The sequence below is a fragment of the Heptranchias perlo genome, chromosome 26 (assembly GCF_035084215.1).
Source record: "Heptranchias perlo isolate sHepPer1 chromosome 26, sHepPer1.hap1, whole genome shotgun sequence".
NCBI classification, from domain to species: domain Eukaryota; kingdom Metazoa; phylum Chordata; class Chondrichthyes; order Hexanchiformes; family Hexanchidae; genus Heptranchias; species Heptranchias perlo.
Genome location: NC_090350.1, coordinates 14,568,601 through 14,590,687, shown reverse-complemented (window position 1 = coordinate 14,590,687; position 22,087 = coordinate 14,568,601). Strand labels below are relative to the sequence as shown.

The window sequence follows — 22,087 nt, the reverse complement described above, 5'->3', positions numbered from 1 at the left end:
AAGAATGGCTGAGCTGTTGGAGGCCTACCAACACCCATGGAACTATTTGCAGCTAGAAAAGAAAGGGCAAAAATTGTGGGGGGAGGGGTGCGGAGGTGAGGAGATTGTGAAAACAACAGCTGGGTCATAATGAGCCCAACTTATTGTGAACCAATACTATTATCATTATCACTGATGACAATCGCTCTGCTTTTCTTTTAAGTGTATTACAGTTTTATGTTGGCTTTCTGCCTTCCTCATTTTTCAGAATAGAAGATGTCAATTGCTTCATCAGTCCCCCAACCAGCATTGCTAAGCAGCTTCGAATAGATTTTGAATATATAGTGCTTTGTTCATACCCAGCAACATTTCAATAAACATTGGGATAGGATGGGAAAGGAATCAGAGACCTGAACTGGATGTGATGGTGGCGTTCAGGGAGGGGGAGAGTTATTTATTCATTTTTGCAGTACATATAAAGGAAAATTGCTAGAATTTACAACAGCCACATTTCGATACAGATGATTGAAGACAGTAAATTTGGGTCATGGAAGTGCTGATACTTTAATCGATTTTGTTTAGTCGGTTTGTTTACTCTGTGCCTTTACTTTGGTTCTTATACTGTTGAACCAATGACATAGGGAAGAAAAGGGAGGAGATCCTGATAAGGGAAAATCAGAAGTTAGGAACTAAATTTAAAAAAAGGACCTCATGAGTGGTAATCTCAGGATTACTACCCGAACCATGTACTAATTGGCATAGAGAAGAACAGATCAGGAAGGTGAACATGTGGCTGAAAGACCAGTGTGGGAAGGAGTGGTTCCATTTTGTGGGACACTGGCACCAGTACTGGGACAGGAAGGAGCTATACCATTGGGACGGGCTCCACCTGAACCGGAATGGGACCAGTGTCCGAGCGGAGAAGATAAATAGGGCTGTGGATAGGACTTTAGATGGGGGGAGGGATCTGGTGAAAATAGCATAAGTCTGAAGATAAAAGAAATAGGAGGTGAGAGTAAAGGTCAAACCAGGGAAAGGAATAAGGGTAACATAAACCCTCAGGGGATAAATACAGTTATAGAACATAAGTATAAAATGACTGTTAAAAATAAAGTAAGGGGAACAATTAATAAAAACAAATGAAATAGCCTGTGCAGCAATGTGCACAGCATTCAAAACAAAACTGGGGAACTGGAGGTGATAATTCTTAGCGAGGACCCAGGTGTAATAGGGATAACTTAAACATGGCTTAATAAAGAACAGGACTGGCAATTAAATATTGCAGGATATAACGTATTTAGAAAGGATAGAGAAAGAAGAAAGGGGAGGTGGGGTAGCTGTACTAATTAAAGACAACATAATGGCAGTAGAAAAAAGAGACATGAGTAACATTAAGATAGAAACAGAATACATATGGATTAAGACAAAGGATAAGAAGGGATCAATCAGTCTATTATCCACCTAATAGTGGAGGGGAAGTGGAAGAAAAAATATGCAGGCAAATCTATGAAGTGAGTAAAAGACATCGAATAACAATCATGGGAGATTTCAGCTACCCCCAAATAAACTGACAAGAAGAGATAGGGAAAGGGAAAAAGGGAATGGAGTTTTTACAGTGTGTACAGGACGACTTTCTTTTCTAGTACTTAAGAAGCCCAAGCAGAGAGGAATCACTGTTGGATCTAGTAATGGGAAATAAACTAGAGCAGAAGTAAGTGTAGGGGAACATCTAGGCAATAGCAATCATAACATAACAAGGTGTAAAATAATGATTGAGAAAGACATAAGTAAGATGAAAACCATAGTAGCAGATTGGAAAAAATCTAATTTTGAGGTGATAAGAATGGAACTAGGGAAAGTAAACTAGAAAAAAAAATGACAAAGAAATAGAGCAGCAGTGGGCAATATTTAAAACGGTGAACAATAGAGTTCAGGAGAAATATATTCTTCAAAAAAACAAGAACAAACTAGCGAATAATGAAACGCCATGGATGAATAAAGAGATAAGGGTAAAATTGAAACTAAAGAAAAAGTACGTAGACAATAAAGGAGAGGATGACAAAAGGGAATAAGAAGAGGTTAGGAAAGAAGTAAGAAAAAAGTTAGGAAAGCAAAGCGGAACTACGAAATTAAATTCTCAAGGAATATAAAAAGAAATAGCAAAATATTCTACAGACACATAATTAACAAAAGAAGAATCAGGGTAGGGATAGGGCAATAAGATAAACTCACAGGTAGTGACAGCGAAATGGCAGAAATATTGAATAGTTACTCTGCCTCAATATTCAAAAGGCAGACTAACAAGGTGGGCATGACATTAGAAGAAGAGAACAAAAATGACATAAAAACATTTAAGCTAGGAAGGGGGAGATAATTGATAATCTAATCAAACTTGGAGAGGATACAACCCCGGCCCAGATGGATTGCATCTGCGCATATTAAAAGAAGTTAGAGAGGAGATAGCAGAGGCACTGTTGCATTTATAAAAAATTCATTAGAAAAGGGAATAGCACCAGAGGGCTGCCGCCAGCTAATGTGATTCCTATATTTAAAAAGGGAGATAGAACAAGTCCAGGGAATGATAGACCAGTTAGCTTAACATCGGTGGTAGGAAAGATAATAGAATGTTTACTCAAAGATGTAATTGGACATCTACAAACCAAAAATATAATAAGGAGTAGCCAGCACGGATTTCAAAAGGGAAGGTCCTGCTTGACCAACCTTATGAATTCTTTGAAAAAGTAACAGAAAGAGTAGTCAAGGGTAATGCAGCAGATTTAATATATTTGGATTTTCAAAAGTCATCCGATAAGATACCGCATAATAGATTCATGACTACGGTCAGAGCATGTGAAGTCAGGGGACAGGCAGCAGAATGGATAGCAAACTGGCCACAAAACAGAAAACAGAAAACAGAGAGTAGGGGTTAACTGTGACTGGCAAAAGGTGGGAAACGGTGTTCCACAGGGAATGGTGATGGGACCACTCTTGTTCACAATTTACATTAACGATTTGGACTCGGGGATCTGAAGTACAATTTCAAAATTTGAGGATGACACCAAATTGGGGGGTGGAGTTAATACAAAGGAAGAATGGACAAAATAGAAGAAGACATTAATAAACTTGCAGAATAGGCATGTAATTGGCAAATTAATTTCAATATAGGTAAGTGTGAGGTGGTACCATTTTGGTAGGAAGAATAAAGAGGTCTCATACTACTTGAATAATAAAAGTATAAATGGGGTAGAGAAACAAAGGGATCTAGGGATACACATTCAGCAAACCGAGCAGCGGGGTTCATTTCTAGAGGGACAGAATTGAAAAAAGAGAAGTTATGTTTAACTTCTATAGAACCTTGGTAAGACCACACTTGGAGTACTGTGAACAGTTCTGGTCTCCATATTATAAAAAGGAAATAGAGGCATTGAAGGTGCAAAAAAGATTCACAAGGATGATGCCAGAACTGAAAAGGCTGAGCAGGCTGGGGCTCTTTTCTCTAGAAAAGAGAAGGCTAAGGGGTGACCTTAATAGGCAAATGGCCTTTTCTTATTGAATACTTCTATTCTTATGAAAAATGATGCATATGCACCAAGCTCCATTGACATGATTTGTATGAGTAATGCAAGTCTTCACATTGAATGTAATGGGTAAAAATAAAACCACAGTGATCTACTTCAAAATGCATTCTAATTAAGATGATATGGTAAAAAAAAGACTAAAGAAGGGCAGGAACTTTATAGGAAACAGAGGAAGGGATTGAAGTGAATGTCCACAACTGAAAAATTTAGTTGTTTAATTATTGAAAAAGAACTGGAGAAGGTAAAGAACATTTATAACTAGGAGCACTAGAAAAAGTCAAGGATGAGAAAAGGTTGTTCAGGCTGTCAAAGCTTGTCCACTAGTACTCCAACTAAGAAAACTTGAGTGGAATAAACCAATCTAGCACTATCTAAAGGGCAACCAGTGACATTTCTATATTTCTTTGAAAATGAGTTTAAATCATTGAGCTGAATGATGATTTCCATGTAGACTTTCAAACAGTTAAGCAGACTGACTGTTCAAGCTTTAATATTTGATTGCAATTTGAATAAATCACCCAATTAAACTGAAATATTCTGCGCTCCTGGTTAATCCTTTCCCTTTATAAAACTCTTAATGTGACTATCTTTTTATTGTAGGATATGGCTATCTAACACAACAAAGACAAGTCTTTTGCCTGTTCTTGTTGTGTTTGGGGACTGACCCCCTGGGTACTTCCTCTACTTCCCTCTCCCAGCACCAAATGCAGAAACATTAAAAGATGTAAAGATTTCTGGGCTTCAACCAGCATTCATTCTTTTTATCTGGTCAACTAAGTTTAAATGGCACAAGCTACCATAATTAAGAGGTAGCTATTGGAAAAATTGAGATCCTTCTTGGGATTTCACTGGATACCACTAATCAGGAGATGCACCAAATAACATGACCCTTGTATAGCTGATACTTGAGCAAGAAGGTCTAGTAACTTTACCTGTTACATTACCCATGCTTGTAGTTGAGAGATGGTAGTGAGGGGATCTTGTATAGTTTCCCAGCCAGTATAGTTGAGGCGTGGAAAATTATTTAGTCATGAGGCCTTCCTTTTATTCTTGACTTTGTGCTCAGCAAGGTGAGGGACATTCGAGCTGAAGAATACTTTCCATTTCAAGCACCCAGATCAGATATGGCATGGTTAAATACAGAGTAAAGCTCTTTCTCATTTAAACCTGACTCCCAACCTCAGGAAAGAACCCTGTAATGCACGTGCAACAATCTTCCATTGTCCATCTTGTTGATGCTGAGTGACATTGCTAATTTGGTGCCAAATTAGGGGCATTTTTGTACTGTGTGTTGACTCATTTAGTCCTTTCCTGTAGTTCAAAGACTCCAGTCAACAGGGCTAGGACTAACCAAGTTACTACACAGGTTGGTATCTATGATTTGTAAAAATAATTATGCAGTGGAATGAATTGAATGGGCTCCCATTGCATCAAAGACCGTGATTGGAGGTGGCCATAAAAAACAGCGGGTTAATTAGAGATTCATTATGTAAATACAAATCTTTAAACTTAAATATCTCAAGGCAGAATGATCAAACATTCCTCTTCCAGGGTTTGGAGTTTGAATATTTTAATTATAATTAGCATTTAAAACCTGAGGTGCCATGCTTGTTTATGTTTATTTAACTTCATCTGGAGCATTGCTCTGCCGATAGGCGTTTTATGTACAACATAAGCCATAGAATTTACAAAAACAGTGACTGCACAATCATTTCATTCAATAACTATTTGATTAAAACTAATTTTTCCTGTGGCTGTGTCCCAATTTATTGCATTCTCGAAGCTCAAAATAGCTCTTCCCTTTAACAATAGCATATGATTTATTTTGTAATGTAGGGTATCTTTGCTGAATTGCTAGAGGATACCAGTCTACAGTACAAAAGTGCCACAGTTTGGCAACAATTGGTGCCAGATTAGCAGTTTCACTTGTATCTTGTTTGAGGCGAGTATGCTCGACCAACCAAACAAACAAAGATTGATGGCTCAAGTGAGTAGTTGAATTGTACAACAGAAAGGTCCCAGGTTTGTTCCCATTCTGTGGTGAGTTAGTTGATCTCCCTAGGGCTGCTAAAATTGGCCTCAATGCCCCTAGGTTGGGGAGGGAAACGTCAGCCAGGGTACCCATTCCTGATTATTATCCTATGACCCCTGTTGGAAGTGTGCAGATGTGTTCACCGGGCAAGGGATGGAATTGAGCTTAGTTGTGATGCTCCTCTGGTCAATCAGTCCACTGATACACTTGAGGCAACTAAGGATGAGCAGTAAATACCCACATCCCGAGAACAATAATATAAGAATAAATGATGACTTGAAGAAGGTACTTAAAAATATTCCAACAAGAAATCTAGGTCTTCAGAAGAAATGGGGAGAGCAGAAAATTGGCCTGAAGAACTAAGGCCATTCATCTCCAATTTACAAGACTAAACTTCAAAATTTAAAGCACTTTTGTTCGGTTTTGTTTATTCCAAGTACTCAATGTGCAGATTTCTTGCCAGTGGAATAACTGTCGGACTGCAGTAAAATTGACAATGACGAATTTACATTGCTGTTATCCAAAGCTAATAATATCAAGAAAATGTTACAAGTGAGATTTATAAGAAAAAAAACATCACAAATCCATTGAAACACATGGAGCAGTGTTCATTAATAAGTAAGTCTCACTCTAAATGAATGAGTAGATTTGTTCTGTCACTCCATCAGCCTGTTGCATCTATGCTGTCCTAGATATAGTTGGTTTTAACAGAGCTTAATATCATTCAGGCTCAAAACAGGTGAAAAAAGATAATCTTTTTTCTTGGGAAAAAATGCAGTAAAAACTCCACATTTAACAACAAGAAGTTGCATTTATGTGGTGTTTTCAATATAGAAAAATGTCCCAAGGGAATGCTAAGACATCATGAAAAAAAATTTAAACCCTCCTTTTTCTGAGTTCTAGTTTTCTCTAATGTAGGACTGACCAAATGGACCACAATGTTTTTTTTACAATCCTTTATATTGTCCCAAGGGAGCGCTGCTCAGCGATCTGTGACCTCTCGGCACTGTTTGCTGCTACTTATCTTACTTCCTGCCATTGCTCCAATGAAGACTCATGATTCACAGCTAAAAGGGAGGGGAACTAATTCCACAGTATTAGGTGGACACCTGATAGACACTCACGAGATCCATAAAACTTTGGGTCTTTGGAGATTGTGGCCCTCTCATTAAAAGGTGTGACTGATGCCAGGACTATTGTTACTTGCCATCAAGAGCAATCCAATGTAGAAAGGCCAGAAGAATGATTGGTGTGGAAAACAGAAATGTCGCCTTGGTGCAGGTGCAGATCAGAGAGCTTTATTCTGTATCTATCCCAATGAAAGGGTTTGATACTGAACTTGCAAAATCTTCATACAACAAACCCACCTTCATCTTTTAAAATATATCACAAACTCTGCTGCTGCCCTTATCTCCTGTCTAATCCAGACATGCTTGCTTCCAGGAGGTTGCCTGATCATCTCCAAGTCAGTGCTAGATTATTGTCATCAGTACAAGAAGATAGGCATTCTCACCACTGCCGTCTTGGCCTCGACAGGATCTATTTTTGTCCTGTAAATTTGTGCTGAAATATGAGGCTAATTTGAAGACTAAGCATGAGGAACCTACTCAGATTCAAAACATTTGCCACCTTGAGGTGCCTAGTTTCTGTTTTAAACTGAGGAAGCCTTCGCCCAATTCCCAGCAAGTATCAGTTTGCAGTGTAAGACTGCCCGTAATTTAGCACTAATTGGAAGTCTTGTTTATAGCAGCAAACAGCCTATGAGCAAGCCACCGACTTACCCCTGACCTGCTCTGGTTCCAATTCTGTACTGTTCGCAGCCTGCTTGCCCTCAAGCACTGCTCAGCACCAATCTTTCCTCCTAGTTCCTTTTAAATCAAGGCTCTCCATTCACGCTCGGCTCTGAATCTCATTTTTTTTTGAAAGATAAAAATACGGAAAAATTTATTTCTTCTATAAATACCCCGATTGTGAGAGATGTGATTCTTTTGGAAGCGAGATGCTTAAAGGCACCAGCAGGAGGGAGAGAAAAATGTGAATTGTGAATTGCAATTGATAAACTTAACTCTTACAAGTTTAGAATCATAGAATCATATAGCACAAAAGGAGGCCATTCGGCCCATAGTGTCTGTGCCGGCTCTTTGAAAGAACTATCGAATTAGTCCCACTTCCCCCCGTTTTTCCCCATAGTCCTGCATTTTTTTTTCCTTTTCAAATATATATCCAATTCCATTTTGAAAGTTACTATTGAATCTGCTTCCAATACCCTTTCAGGCAGTGCATTCCAGATCATAACTCACTATGTTTCTCCTTAATATTACAAATGGATAAATAGCAGTATTATACGGTTAAAGGGGGAAATCAGGCCAGACTAGATCTTATCGTTCAAAGCTTCAATCCAATGATAAAGTTGATTTATTAAAATGTTACTGCCACTGTCTGCTTCCTTTTCAAATCTGCCTTTCCATCACAGCCCACCGAGCAGTGAGGTTCAAGCGAGTTGCCGGAACAAATTCATCACACAAATAATTAAAGCACCCTTTACAATTAAATAGTTCTTGTGGGAATGACGGATTAACATGAAAAAGAATTTTTTTTTGTTATCTGTTAATCATGATTGGCACAAACAGTATACACAGTGGGAAGCAGTATAACCAATTTATTCTGCTTCAAGACATCTGTAATTCCAGTGTGATTTGTCACTCATGAATTATCAATAGTTGCTCATCCATTCAATAAGAGGACTATTTCCATGTCACCACATATCCACTACGTGGAACGTGATTCAGTTTTTAAAACGGCATCTACTTTTATGAAAAAAAAAGCCTGGTTAGAATTTTTTTTATCCTTTATCTGTGAAGGAGGAGCCAAAAGATCCATGCATCACCAAATACATGTCACACAAAAGCAATGTGATTATGCCATTCAAACTTACATGTTTAGGTCATGTCTTCACAATTAGGTGAAGAGAAGATCAAATACTATTTCATGAGGACACTTTGCCTTTAAATCCAACTGTTCTTCAAAGCACAGATAAATTGAAACATATTGGGGTTGAAATCTCACTGTAAAATACTAGTTTGAAACTTCTTAGTGGCTTTGTTTAAACAGTGAACCGACCCAATTAAAATGAACAGGCTAATGCCTTTGTTAAAATAATAAACAAAAGGAATTTCCTATGAACTAATAATCACACTGAAAGACTTCAACAATTGTAATGAATACTCCCCAAGTGATTACTGGCTTCAGTCTCGCTGAGGGTTCAGATTGCAGTTTTTATTCACAGCTCTGAATGCCAAATCAGATTACTGCTCAGGAATCACTCACACTTGTCTATTTTTTTCTACCAATATGTACTTAGGATTTAGGAGGGGCCAGTTTTATTTTTCATTCAACACTGGGTGTCACGTTGGGCCTTGACTGCCAAGTTGATGTTGTGGTCATATCTGAATGAAGTATTAAAACTGTGATATGATCACTGCACATTTACCAGGACTTAATCAGCAATTGGAAAACAACAATGGGACATTGCATTTTTGAGGAATAAATGGGCAAATTACTAAGCTGCCCCAGCCTGTCTCTCCATCTATCACCATTTTGCTAACAGTCTAAAATCATGGGAGCAGGGTTGTGTGATGTGACGGGATGAGGGGTGGGGGAAGAGAAAAGAGTGACTTTGCAATGGAGCCTGTAGAGCTCAGATCCAGCTACTGAATGGCATCAGTTCAGTTTGTTTGTACTGAGTTGTCTTATTTTAGCCAATTGCTTAGGTCTCTTAGCATTTTATTTTGTGCTATGTGACCTGGAAACCAGAAACCATTCTATACTGCACAAGAGTAAAATAACACATTTCTAAAAGTTTTGCCATAAGGCACCATAAAATAGTATTTTATCATCTTTGCAGGAATCCCAGTCAAATAGATGTGGCCTCTGCTGAAATAATGGTAGTTGACCTCACAGAAAACAGTATTATGTATGAGCAATAAACAACCATCCATAATAGGCATTAACAGCCAACCAATAGGTTTCTCATTTGTTTTCTTTTTGACTTGCCAAGTTGCAGGACTGTCCCACCAGTTGGAAAAATTTAGATTGTTGTCAGATTGGTCGCTACCACTTAAGATAATATTACGCTTTTTACATCGATGTACATGAAGACCATGTCACAGTAAAATTGACTCGTAAGAGGCATTTACGAGTTTGAAAAAAAAATGACAGGCCCCATTTTTTCCAATGCATGTAGTTTCCTGAATGAGACAATGCTGTCTACATTCCAGATTACTCTACTGAAGTTGACTTTCTTGGCAGAACAATTCTAAATTCACAAGAGTAAATTAATTTCTCCAATTATGCAAAGTTTCAATTAAATACAATTGAATTTAGGGTGCAACTGTTGCCTCCTAAATTTTGGATGAGTAGACCAACATCGGGCATCGTACGTTCATGTTTGCTTACCGCAGTAGCTGGTGACTAATGCTTCTCATGGGTTCTGTTCTCAAATCAGACCAGTGACCAGAGGTCACGAGGTCATCAGGTGGTTAAAGGTTTTTGAAATGAGTTTTGTAGTTCTCAATTGATTCTCCAGTGGATATCTATGATCTGTGTTCACCAAAACGGCCAGGTTGTTAGTATTTATCAGTAAATCCATTTGTTTGCTGGCCTTGGGGGATGTGTAAGAACTAGCAGATAAGTGTTGTTAGAGGCTGCATTTGCCATGTTATAGATGGAATCGAGCACAGGTCCTTCTGTACTCTAGCTAATAAGATACATTTCTACAGTGTATCCTCACTACAAGACTGACTGAGAGCCATGCATACTAGTATCAACCAACAAGGAGCTGAAGAATTTTGTTTTTCCAATACTACTGACTGAGCAACTAGCAATGCATTTTATATGTGAGACTCTGATTGTCAGTTTTCTCTAGTGATCGGTAAATAATCGAAGTTCCCTCCCACCCCTTTCCTCTGCTGAAGGGGCTGACTCCGGGTACAATTTCAGGAATGCTGGACACCCAGCGATACCTCATCCAATCTAAAGAAATAGAAAAAGAAGAAACTATCCGCGAGAGAGAAAATTTTTTTTTAAATTAAGAGAGAAGATTGAAATAGGAAGGAGAATATAGACAGGTTTGCTCACTGTGATTACAGATCAAACGGCTATCAGCTCCTGAACAGCGATAGGACCCGTTTGTTGTTACTGGAGCTGAATCTTTGGTCCTTAGTTCTAGGCATTTAACTGTTGAATTATTTGGTATCATTCTGATGCCCTAAGTGTGCGTATCTGCACTGTACACACATCCAAACTGTTCTGAAGAACTTCACCAGATGATTAAATAATTCAACATGATACACTGACAAAATCCTTTGTTCCTTTCGCAACAGAGATCAAAAATTTCCACCTTTGAGAAGATGTGGGCTTTCATGAGCAGCAGGCAGCAAACTGCGTTCGTTAAGTCCAACGAGGAAGGAATCCAACGAGTTCTTGGCGCCGATTATGCCTTTTTAATGGAATCTACCACCATTGAGTACGTCACCCAGAGGAACTGCAATCTGACCCAAATCGGAGGTCACATGGATTCGAAAGGCTACGGTATCGGAACTCCCCTTGGTATGAAACTGTCACTTCTTTAAGAAAAATTACCTCACCAGCCTTTAGTGCACAGTCGGGCAGAATCAGTCTGTTAACACCACGTTAAAAAGCCCATTTCATTCTTTTTTATTTATTGAAATCTTGTAATTAATAATCAAGTAGATAAATAAATGCTTGTACTTTAATGTTTTACGACAGTTACTATTTAACTTAACACAATTGGTAATAGGTTAGTTACCCAGCCTGTTACAAGTCAATGCAAAGCAGTTTTAGCTTTTTTTGTACTGATGTAAAACTTGTGGTATAACTCCAGAGCAGTCATTGTCCAAATTGAATATAGGAAAATGGCACAAGACTACCCCACACAGTGCTATGACTTTGCACCAGCATCAGTATAACTGTAACCAGTGTGAAGCCAACTTAAAAGGTTCCCTCGTGACTCGCTGCCTACAACCTTTTAAACTTCATTTGCAACCTCTTCAATCTTGGTAAAGGGCCAATTGTCCCATCAGATCTTTATTGTCATTAATATTTAACCAACATAACGGAGCTTGATGCAGAGCTGGCGGTACAAGCAGAGCCTGCCAGCTCTAAGATGGTACCAGTCTCAAAAACCGCCACCTGTAGTATAACTGCGTGCTAAATTTTAGATAATTCCCCTAATTGCAAGACAGCCACAAATTAGTATTTCAAGATACACAGTATGCCTTTACTCCAGACTTTTGGCTTGTCTTCTTTTTTTAATGTTTTTGCCCCCCACCCCCCCACCTCCCCTCCACAGGCTCACCATATAAAGAAAGGATAACCATTGCTGTTCTACAGCTTCAGGAGGACGGCAAGCTACACATGATAAAAGAGAAATGGTGGCGAGGTAACGGCTGCGCTGAGGAAGAGAACAAAGAGGCCGGCGCCCTCGGAATTCAAAACATCGGGGGCATCTTCATTGTGTTGGCGGCAGGCCTTGTGCTATCAGTGTTTGTGGCGATAGGAGAGTTTATTTATAAACTACGAAAAACTGCAGAACGTGAACAGGTAAAATAAGCAAAAATTAATAAGTCACACCTAATTACAGCAATGGGGATCGTACAGAATTTTATTCTTGATACTGGTTACTCGGGTTTCCCTGGAAACACGACAGTTGCGATGTCATAACTTCCATTCTTGCCCCACCTTTGGTTGCCCATAGCAACGCAACTGATTCATTAGATCCACAGGCAGCTATCTGGATCTACAACTTTCACTTATAGTTCTAAGTTTAAAAAAGATTCTAAAATATCTCAGCTCTGACCATACTTGGACAGCCACATAGTATGACCATGTATCTATCTGATAGTGTTCCCAGTTTAAGGTTCTGTAGATACATGTGTGGCTTATGTCTGTCTGAGTACTGCAAGGACATTATCAACAACACAAACCACATCAGGAGAGTCTCACGTTTGATCTCTGGCCTATGTTGAGCTCGCTGGTCTCAGCTTCGATGTTGATAGGGTTACTACACTTGACTTCAGTGCCCTCTTATTAGGGAAGGAGGGAACAAACAAAAGAAAAAATAAATCAGCCAGTGACCGCATCCCTAATCACTATCCAGAGACCCATACTGACAATCTGAATTTGTGGGACATTTGGCGAGGGCAGGCTCAGGCGTGATGCTCTCAGGTTGAGGAGCCTGCCAACATTCACCGGCGAGGCTCACACAAGACTAATGGTGATTTGGATGAGGTATCAGAGCATTGAGAAACCTTGGATCTGTACCTCAGAAGAAATCAAGTAAGGAAGTGGGTGCGGGGTGGAGGGCGGGAGACAAGGAAAGATGTAAGATAATGTGAGGATGATTTACCACAAGTGTCTATTCAGACAGAGACAATGACATTTAAAGGGAATTGGATAAATTTTTGAAAAGGAAGGATACAAAAGGACACGGGGAATGGGCAGGGAAATAGGATTAGAGTGGATAGGTCCAACTGAGGAGCTACCACCGGCACAGGCCTAATGGCTTTCTTCAGTGCTATAAATGTTTTAATTCTACAAAAAGTGACAGTTGTTTCACAGTACAAGGTAAAACATAATATCTGTTTGATAAAGTTCAGAAACAACTGTGCACTGCAGGTGAGTGAATGTTAGTGTAACTTAACATTTTGTCAAGGGCTGCAATCCCAACCAACATCGTGCTGAAGGACCATTTGGCCAATGCTACAACATGCTGCATCACATTGCGATGGAACGCTGGTCTACACCTCCGATCCTCCGCACAGCGAGCTCCTGATTTCAATCCTGCTGCTGTGGACTGTTCCTAGGTGGATACCAGGCACAGAAGGAGAAAAAAATAATCCATAGTTTTAGTAAATATTACTATTTTAAAGGGGCCCTTTCACTTGTTGTGTAGAAGCTGGGATAACCTTGCCTCCTAACAACATTCCTTTGCCACCTTTAACTGAAAAGCAAGAAATGGACTGCACTCAATTCTAATCCTGTAAACCTCCCAGAGTTCAAGAAGCCTGCAAATAGGGGCTCAGAAATATGTGGAGCAAAAATTCTGCTGCACACCAGATGTGAAAATGAATTTTAAAACAAAAATAAATGTTGCATCTAATTACAATCAGGCAGGCTGAAAATGCTTACCGCTTCTTGGAATCAGCTCCTGCATGGACCGTGTACATACTGTAAACTGGGTGAGATGTTTGCCGAGCACTACAACCCAGCCAATATTGGAGAACATTTGAGCCACATTGATGATGGGGAAACCAATATTCATTATGTAACATCTGAAAAGGATGAAGTCTTTGCATGAATTGTACGACATATGAAAGGAACTGCACTTGCCTGCCATATGCCCAGTTCAATGTTACCTTTTACAGTACGCTTACTAGGCCTTATATCAGTAATTCAATTGTTTATTTTTCTTGATTTTTTTTTAATGGGGATATGGGCATTGCTTGCAAAGCAAGCATTTATTGCCCATCCCTAATTGCCCTTGAGAATGTGGTGGTGGGCCGCCTTCTTGAACCACTGCGGTCCATGTGGTGAAGGTGTTCCCGCAGTGCGGTTAGGTAGGGAGTTCCAGGATTTTGACCCAGCAACGATGAAGTATAGTGATGGATTACTATGGTTATGTAGATGTAAGAAACATATTTCTTTTTGTTACCATTTTAATCCTATGACAAACTTTCATCATTCAGAATGACCAAAGGCTATGTATAGTGTTTTTTTTGCTCTAATTGTTCCATTCATAACTTAATTCTAGTGAAAAATAAGATGGGCTGTAAAACTGGCATCACCAAATGTGTGACTGATATTTTCCCAGAGATCTTTGTGCAGTACCATGGCCGAGGAGCTTCGGTTATCTCTCACGTGCCAGCGGCGGGTGAAACACAAGCCTCAGGCGCCTGCCATGGTGAAGACAGAGGCTGTAATCAACATGCACACGTTCAATGACCGACGACTGCCCGGGAAGGACAACATGACCTGTAACACCGGGCTGACTCCGGTGTTTCCCTAGGAGATATGCGACCTGTGCTGGGAGCAGAATGGGCACGCTCTAGCACTGGATGAGGAAAGAGGCTGGAGCTTTGTTTCAGAGACAGGGCCTGAGGGATGTCGAAGATGTTTCAAAAAATGGCAAAACCCCAGAGCATGGACAATGCAATACGCAACGCATGGAAAAAAAAATAAAAACAGCACAAGGCTACAGGTAGTGTTTCTGAAACTTGAACCAGGTTGAACAGGGACATCAGAGTCCAAACACTAAATGCGTGGGAAATTCAGTGCTGATATATTGGAAGAAATGGAACCAGGCAATGGGCACCAAAGCCAAGGCAATAGAGGAAATGAAGTAGCAACAATGCAATTATACCTTGGTGGAAACCTCCAGCACGGCAATAACAGCATCCATTCTGTCGGGTACAGGTATTGACTCAGACAGGAGGCATATGTGGATATCGATTTCAAGAGTGCTGCACACAGCACGTTCATTCAAGGGTGCAGTTGACCATTTAACTCACAGCATGAAAAGTTGCTGTCATGTCTCGGCAGCTGTTACTCCTTTACCTTTTACCTCAGTGCTGTGCTTCCTTTCTGCCATTGAGAGAGACTAATAGACAGAGCTGGAAGTGAACGTTGCCTCCAGAGAACTGTGTGAGTGGGGGGTGGGGAGAGAACAAAAATCAAAAACGGAAAGGACTAAACAGATATCAAGATGACGAGCAGAGTATACAAAATGTAGTTGTTTTCATATTTTGTGTCCAGTTTTTTATCTAATTGTTTAATTTGTGCTTGATTAACAGAAAGAACAAATGGTAGTCTTTTTATCAAATGATGGTTTTGAAGGGATTTTACCATGTGAACAAAATTTTGATTCAGTAAAAATTACCAAAGAACTATCTGCTAACTAGAGGTAGTCTGTGGAGTATGTGTTGATTTTTTAAAAAAATAACCTCTGAGTTTGGTTTATATATAATCTGCGCTTTTTAAGTTTCTGACTATTAAATCACAGACAGCTTCTGATCCATTGCAATCTCCAATATCTCCATGCGTCCCATTGGATGGTTGGTTGGAAATTGACCCAGGAAATGCACTGCATCCTTGGGACAGGGAATACGAGCACGCAGCAAAAGAACCATCCCTTCTATCTGATGCCACATTGAACCATTGCAAGCACATCTGCGATAACCAGGTTTTGGCATGCTGTTGCCATTGCCCAGATCTTAGCCAGCTCTCCTATAATTCTAGCCTACAATGGATGTCACTGACTTAGCAAACGTTTAAGTTGAGCTGTTTGATATTTTCTCTGGATCTTTTTATTCCCAGTTCTTATTGTAAATATTATATGGCTTATGTTGTAACACCCTCATAGGGTTTTTTGTAAACTTTGACATTTACAAAATATTCCATACATTGAATTACGTATCATTAGTCAGAAACTCAGATGAATATTCATTGATAGGCTCTTCATTCTTCTCCCCAGTAATGAATGAGAGGGAGGGGGGAGGGAGGGAGGAGACACACACAGACAGAATTTTGAGACAAAAAACCTTCCTAATGCTTTACCTCTGAGATAAATTCAGCTAGTTGCTATGAGAGTTGACATTATTAAAATCTTAATCCCTTAACCCCTGCCCTGATGCATTATTATTGATTTTCATCCTTAAAAATTCCACACTTATATAAATTGTGTCTAATTTTAATATTTGTTGACACAGTTCTCTGCCATTTGAAATTGTGGTGTCCTATTTTATATGTCGTAGAACTAGTAAAGGCTACTCAGGCATTTCTCACTGTAAGAGGGTTGACAGACTGCACTTTTTAAACTGCAGCGGACTCAGCAATTCTTACATATTGTAAATCAGCAATTTTATAACGAGGCCAATAATTAAAATTTTCTTTAAAAATGCATCTCTCTCATGGTTAAGATGGTGACATGCACTAATCTTTGTGGATCTGAACCATGTGTACCAGGGTCAATGCCTGGTCTGTGCTGGGCTAGCTGATTTCATTTGGTGTAGCAGTAGGGTCCTACAATTGGCTTCACCTTGCCCCTCCCGTTGGACTTTTGAGGAGAACATTAATGCAGGATTCCCATACCTGAGCACTAGCTAATTGAGTCATGCTGGAAAGTTGGATGAGGACAGGATCAGGCTTGGCTGCAATGTCCCTGCCAATGGCCAATAGACCACTGGCACTCACTGTTTAGACACATACATGAGGTCTAGCCATTTAGGCGTGGTACAGCAGCATGGTGAGCATCTGTTGAACCATTGCATTCAAGAGAGGAGGATGGAAAAATCGGATGGGAGAGAGAAAAAAACAACCTCCTTTCATCACTGCATCATTTTAAATATTAGTTTCAAAAATAAAAGTACTTATTCAAACCCACAGTGACACAGGGGATGGATGCTGAGAGGATCATTCCAGTGCAGATGCCAATGATTTCTCTTTCCAAAAAAAAGAGAAAGGCACGTTTCATGATTTTTAAGTTTTGCAACACAGTAGAATATTCTTCTCTTTTCATCGGTCATTGGCACGCTGCACAGAAAATTGCTTTACATTACTGGACTTTGGTACGATTTTTAAATTAAACAGTAATGGGTGTGCATATCTCACCAGACCGGTGACTAAAGGATGAGCCCATTAATCTTTCAGGGCACTCTCACTTGCTGTGGCAGGGTAGTGTACATGTAGTCCATTGTTATTATTCAATCACAGCTTAAAGGTTCTTTAAGTCTCAGTGTAATACATCTCTTACAAGTATTTTGTAATGGCTTTACTGATTAAGTTCCCCCTCTATCCCCCACACATTTTCTCTCTCATGCGCGCGCATACACACACACGTACATATGTATATATTCACAACTTGTGGTTAATTCCAGTATGAAATCACTGCATCATTATTTTCAGTCTCAATGGATCTTTCAACCATTCATCTCAAAGCCAATCACTTGAGTATGAGTGAAATGTAAAAAAACAAAAGAAACCCCTGATTTTTTCCAATTTTTATTTTATTCCCATTTTCAGTGAATTGTATTTAATTCAGCTGTTGTGTGACTCACTGGAATGGAACTAAGGTCTCTGTTCCATTTACTGTGCCCTTTCGTTCTGATATGAAGGGTGTGTTCAGATACAGTCCTTGACAGGTCTACACAGCACTTTATTTCATAACAGAATGTTTTCTCCATATGGCAGTCAATGGAAATAAAAATGTGAGATCAGTATCTTACCGAGGCACATGGGGTCAAATGCAGTGGTACTGAAAACATAACTAAAACAGTGATATAGAGAAAGCACAAGTCAACATTTTAGACTCCTAAATTACTTTTCAGCTTAGATTGCCTTCCAACCCATTCACTCCCAACTCATGTGTTTCCCAGGTTCTCCACAACCTGTATCCCAAGTGACTCAAAAAAACCAGCCAAGTTTGAAACTTAATTTGCTCAAGTGATTTAAGGAAGAATCCATTCATGATTGCTGGAGATGAGGCATCAAGAACCGCTTTTGTTTGCATTTTGTTACAAGCATGTCATCTAGGCATTTAAAAGCTAGGGGGCTTCTCCACTGGCTTCTTCTTTAGAGGCAATTGGACCAGAACTTCCTCTTGAGTCACTTCCCTCTTTGGTTGTGCATGGTCAGTATGGAAAGAAAAATCCAACCTCAATAGGGAGAGGCATTGTGGCCCACCTCACATAAATGACGAAGTATGTCGTTAGTGAGATGAGCCATGATATTTTCCTCGGTGTGTTACAGTTAATTAATTCGTAAGTGCATTGTTTGTAAATGAATTTACAAATATTAAAAACTAACAGAGAGGAAAATAGCTACAGAAATCTTTAAATGAAGGATGGAATGGTTGGCAGGGACTATGCTCATGTCTAAAGTACTTGTGCTATCTCACCTCACTATGTAAAGCCAGATAAATTAGTTCAGATCCCTCACTGTCCATAGTTTTAGTCTTTTTTACATATATATGTGTATGTATATTATTTTATATATATATATATATATATATATATATACACACACACTCACTTGCAATAAACATAATTGAATTGTCAAATTATAAATGTTCCCAATAACTGGTGTTTAACTTAGATTAAAATTTCACACCCATTGGCAGACTCAAACATTTAGGAATAGTTTTTTCTCTTTAATATTTCAGATTTAGTTAGGGATTTTGGAGAGTATACCAACTACTTTGCATCAAAGAGAAGATTCATCCACTTTGGTTTAGTTGTCTTGTTTTAAATACTTTTTAACAATTCAATTTTGTCCCCTATCAATATAATAAATCAACAGTGACTCAGATGTTCTGCATGGTGATATATTTACTAATTTTAAGATCACAAGTGCAGAAACAAAATGTTATGCTAAAAAATTTTGTTCCAGTCAAGCTAAGGATGAGCTTTTAGAATCATAATGTTAGAGATTGTGGTTAACTAAGCTTGTGACATTGCACAATCATATAAGAGCTGAGCTGGTTCTATTCAGAACCTCCAGAATTGGCCAGAGGAGTGGTAATGTGCAAAGAAACTTGTAAAGGGAAGGGAAGTCATATAGTAAAGTGCAGGAAACATTTGAATGATCCACTAGAAGCATCTAATACATTGTGGCCTTACAGCTCTTCTTACTTTGAACTTTGCAATGAGAATTTCAAGCTAGCCCTTATTTCCAGACTGGTTTTGAGTAGCCAAAATCCATATCATTTGGGTCTTTGGCCCATTTTATGGCACATTACAGTGTAATTACATAACAGACACTGGCTGCTGTCCTTCAATGGAGAGCTGGTGTGGGCTCCATGGGAGGAGAAAAAGTTATTTAAAAATTATTGGAGGGGAAATTTAACAGCAAATTATTTGTTTTTCTAAACTGTGCCGATTAAAGATTATAATAAGGGGAAATATTTGCTCTAATTGTGGTGAATGCAGACACATTTGGTGAGTCTGAGAGCAGCCCAGTGCTTCATCAATGGCTTCTTACTCAGATAGTCGAATCGCCAAAGCAAGACAGTGAGACCAATTTCCACTTGCCAAGGCTACTGGCTACCATCTAGAATTATTGTGCATTGGATGTATTAAATGAGAAGAGTTTGCTAACCCATCTTCACACTCTGTCCCATGCATTCCCACAGTCCAACTCCACTCCCGTTGAGGGCCGACTGTCTCATGCATTCCTACAGTCCAACTCCACTCCTGCTGAGGGCTGACTATCCCATTAATCCATGGGCTGTGCTTGATTAGTCCTGTGCTGGGCTGTTGGTATGTTGTCCCTCTTTCTCCTCAGGCTACTATAGCACCTTTGGGTCACAGAGTGGCACTGCCAGTATTCATACAGAAGGCTTATGAGTGCACTCCTGACTCATGTAAGTTGAGTGGAACTGAAGAAAAATTGGAGAAATAATAAATATTAAATACAGAACACCAGACTAACTGGAGCACGATACCCTCATAGGTTTTAGGGTGCAGCAAGGTAGCAACACATTAGGAAGTTCAAATAATATAAATCACAAGATTGAAGCTTTAGTGGCTGTCAAGTGTCATCACAATCCCGAGGTGACCATTAAACACACTCCAGTCTTTGTTGGATATAATATATTCATGGGTCTGTTTTATTATGCTTTAAGAAAGTGTTTTTTTTATGTGAGGCAGGTGTCAGAACCAACAGTGATGACAGTGATAAGGTAACTATGATTTGAACTGCTGTGATAAATTTCATGTTTTAAGTGAATAGCATATGAGGAGAAAATAAAGTTTGATGAATTTGGTTTAAACTAAAGCTAGATCAAACATAAAGATAGTCAGTCTCATAGAGACATAAAAAATTGTGAGACTGTGCAAGTTCAAAAGACTATGTTCTTCAATTATGTTAAACAGATGCAGCCTGTAAATCCCCACTGGGAACAACCACAGCATATCAGAAGCTTCTAGTGGGTCATTTAAATGTTTCCTGCACTTTACTATTTGACAGTAAAAAAAATCTTTCTAGTTTCCCCCATTCTCTTGCTACAAGTTTTCCTGAGCCTTACCAGCTCTTCTGGTTAGGGATGCACCCTGGTCTCAGGCCTTCAGTATAGCTGCCCCTTAGCTAACCACCTGGTGATGACTCTACCCCCAATGCTTCTCCAGGGCCCAAAGGGAGGGGCCTAGCTTCCGCTCAGTTGCTTTGTTGAGCATAGCATTGCGTGATCAGCAACTCGGTTTGCTTGTGCGGTTGATCCCATGTGTCAGTGCTCTGTAGCCCTCTGAGTTGGTATTCCAACATACTGTGGTGAGGTGCCACTCTCCTAACCAAGTCTCTCTTCTTTGTTTTCACTGTGCAGAGCCTTTGTCATACGAGATGCCAAAAAGTCAAAGGTCATTGTGGTTTGGCCCAACCACCACTTCCTCTATGTTTTTCTGAATAAATCAGTAGCGAAAGTAGAGGACATTCATATCCAACTTAAATTCCTTCTTGTATTTATGAAAGGAGTATACTGAAGGAATATTCCAAGCACTTTGACAGCACCTCCCAAACCCGCGACCTCTACCACCTAGAAGGACAAGAGCAGCAGGTACATAGGAACAACACCACCTGCACATTCCCCTCCAAGTCACACACCATCCCGACTTGGAAATATATCGCCGTTCCTTCATCGTCGCTGGGTCAAAATACTGGAACTCCCTTCCTAACAGCACTGTGGGAGAACCTTCACCACAAGGACTGCAGGGGTTCAAGAAGGCGGCTCACCACCACCTTCTCAAGGGCCATTATGGATGGGCAATAAATGCTGGCCTCGCCAGCGACGCCCACATCCCATGAACGAATAAAAAAAAAGATATATCCCCCAATAGCATTTTCCTTCAAAATTCCTTCTTAAAACCACACTTTTCACTATTTTGTAATTTTTTTTTCCAAAAATATAAACCAATATAGTAAGATAAGCAGTGAGATTGCAACAAACTGTAAAGAGATTCAGACAGTTGTTAACTCAAGTACATTGAAGGTCTACTTGACAAAACAAGGCAAGAGGAGACAAATCTGATAAAAATAGCCTTGGAGAAGAAACAAATGATTGAAATTGGATTGCTACACTCACAGTAACAATGAGGTTATGGGTAATGGATTGAAGAATCAATAGGGAAGAGAACGATGATGTCAATAGATGCTACCTTTGCATCACACAGAGTGATGGTGAAGCCAATAGCAAATAGATCAAGCTGAAGAAAAATGTATTTAAAATCTAAACCCGCTTAAAATGGACATCTCAAAAGAAGCCACCACTTTAAATTTGTTTGACTCTGTTAGTTGAAGTCTTGTCTTTATCTCACAGATAGGGTTACCAACCTGTTTTGAACTGAAAATTTGGATTTGTCGGGGGTATGGGTGGGGACGGGTGACCAGCCAGTAATTTTAAAAGAACAAAAACTGTATGCTAAAACTTTTGTAT

At 39.5% G+C, this 22,087-nt stretch overlaps 1 protein-coding gene across 1 annotated transcript in view; it reads left to right on the top strand.

The window, feature by feature from the left end:
• The window catches only part of LOC137342515 (glutamate receptor ionotropic, kainate 3-like), a 363,766-nt gene extending 348,271 nt beyond the window's left edge, over positions 1-15,495 (top strand). Inside the window, exons 14-16 of the mRNA XM_068006438.1 lie at positions 10,971-11,196; positions 11,960-12,210; positions 14,480-15,495. Coding sequence (XP_067862539.1) covers positions 10,971-11,196; positions 11,960-12,210; positions 14,480-14,674 — 672 coding nt within the window. The 3' untranslated portion in view covers positions 14,675-15,495. The remainder of the gene's footprint in view (positions 1-10,970; positions 11,197-11,959; positions 12,211-14,479) is intronic.
• Positions 15,496-22,087: the final 6,592 nt, after the last annotated feature.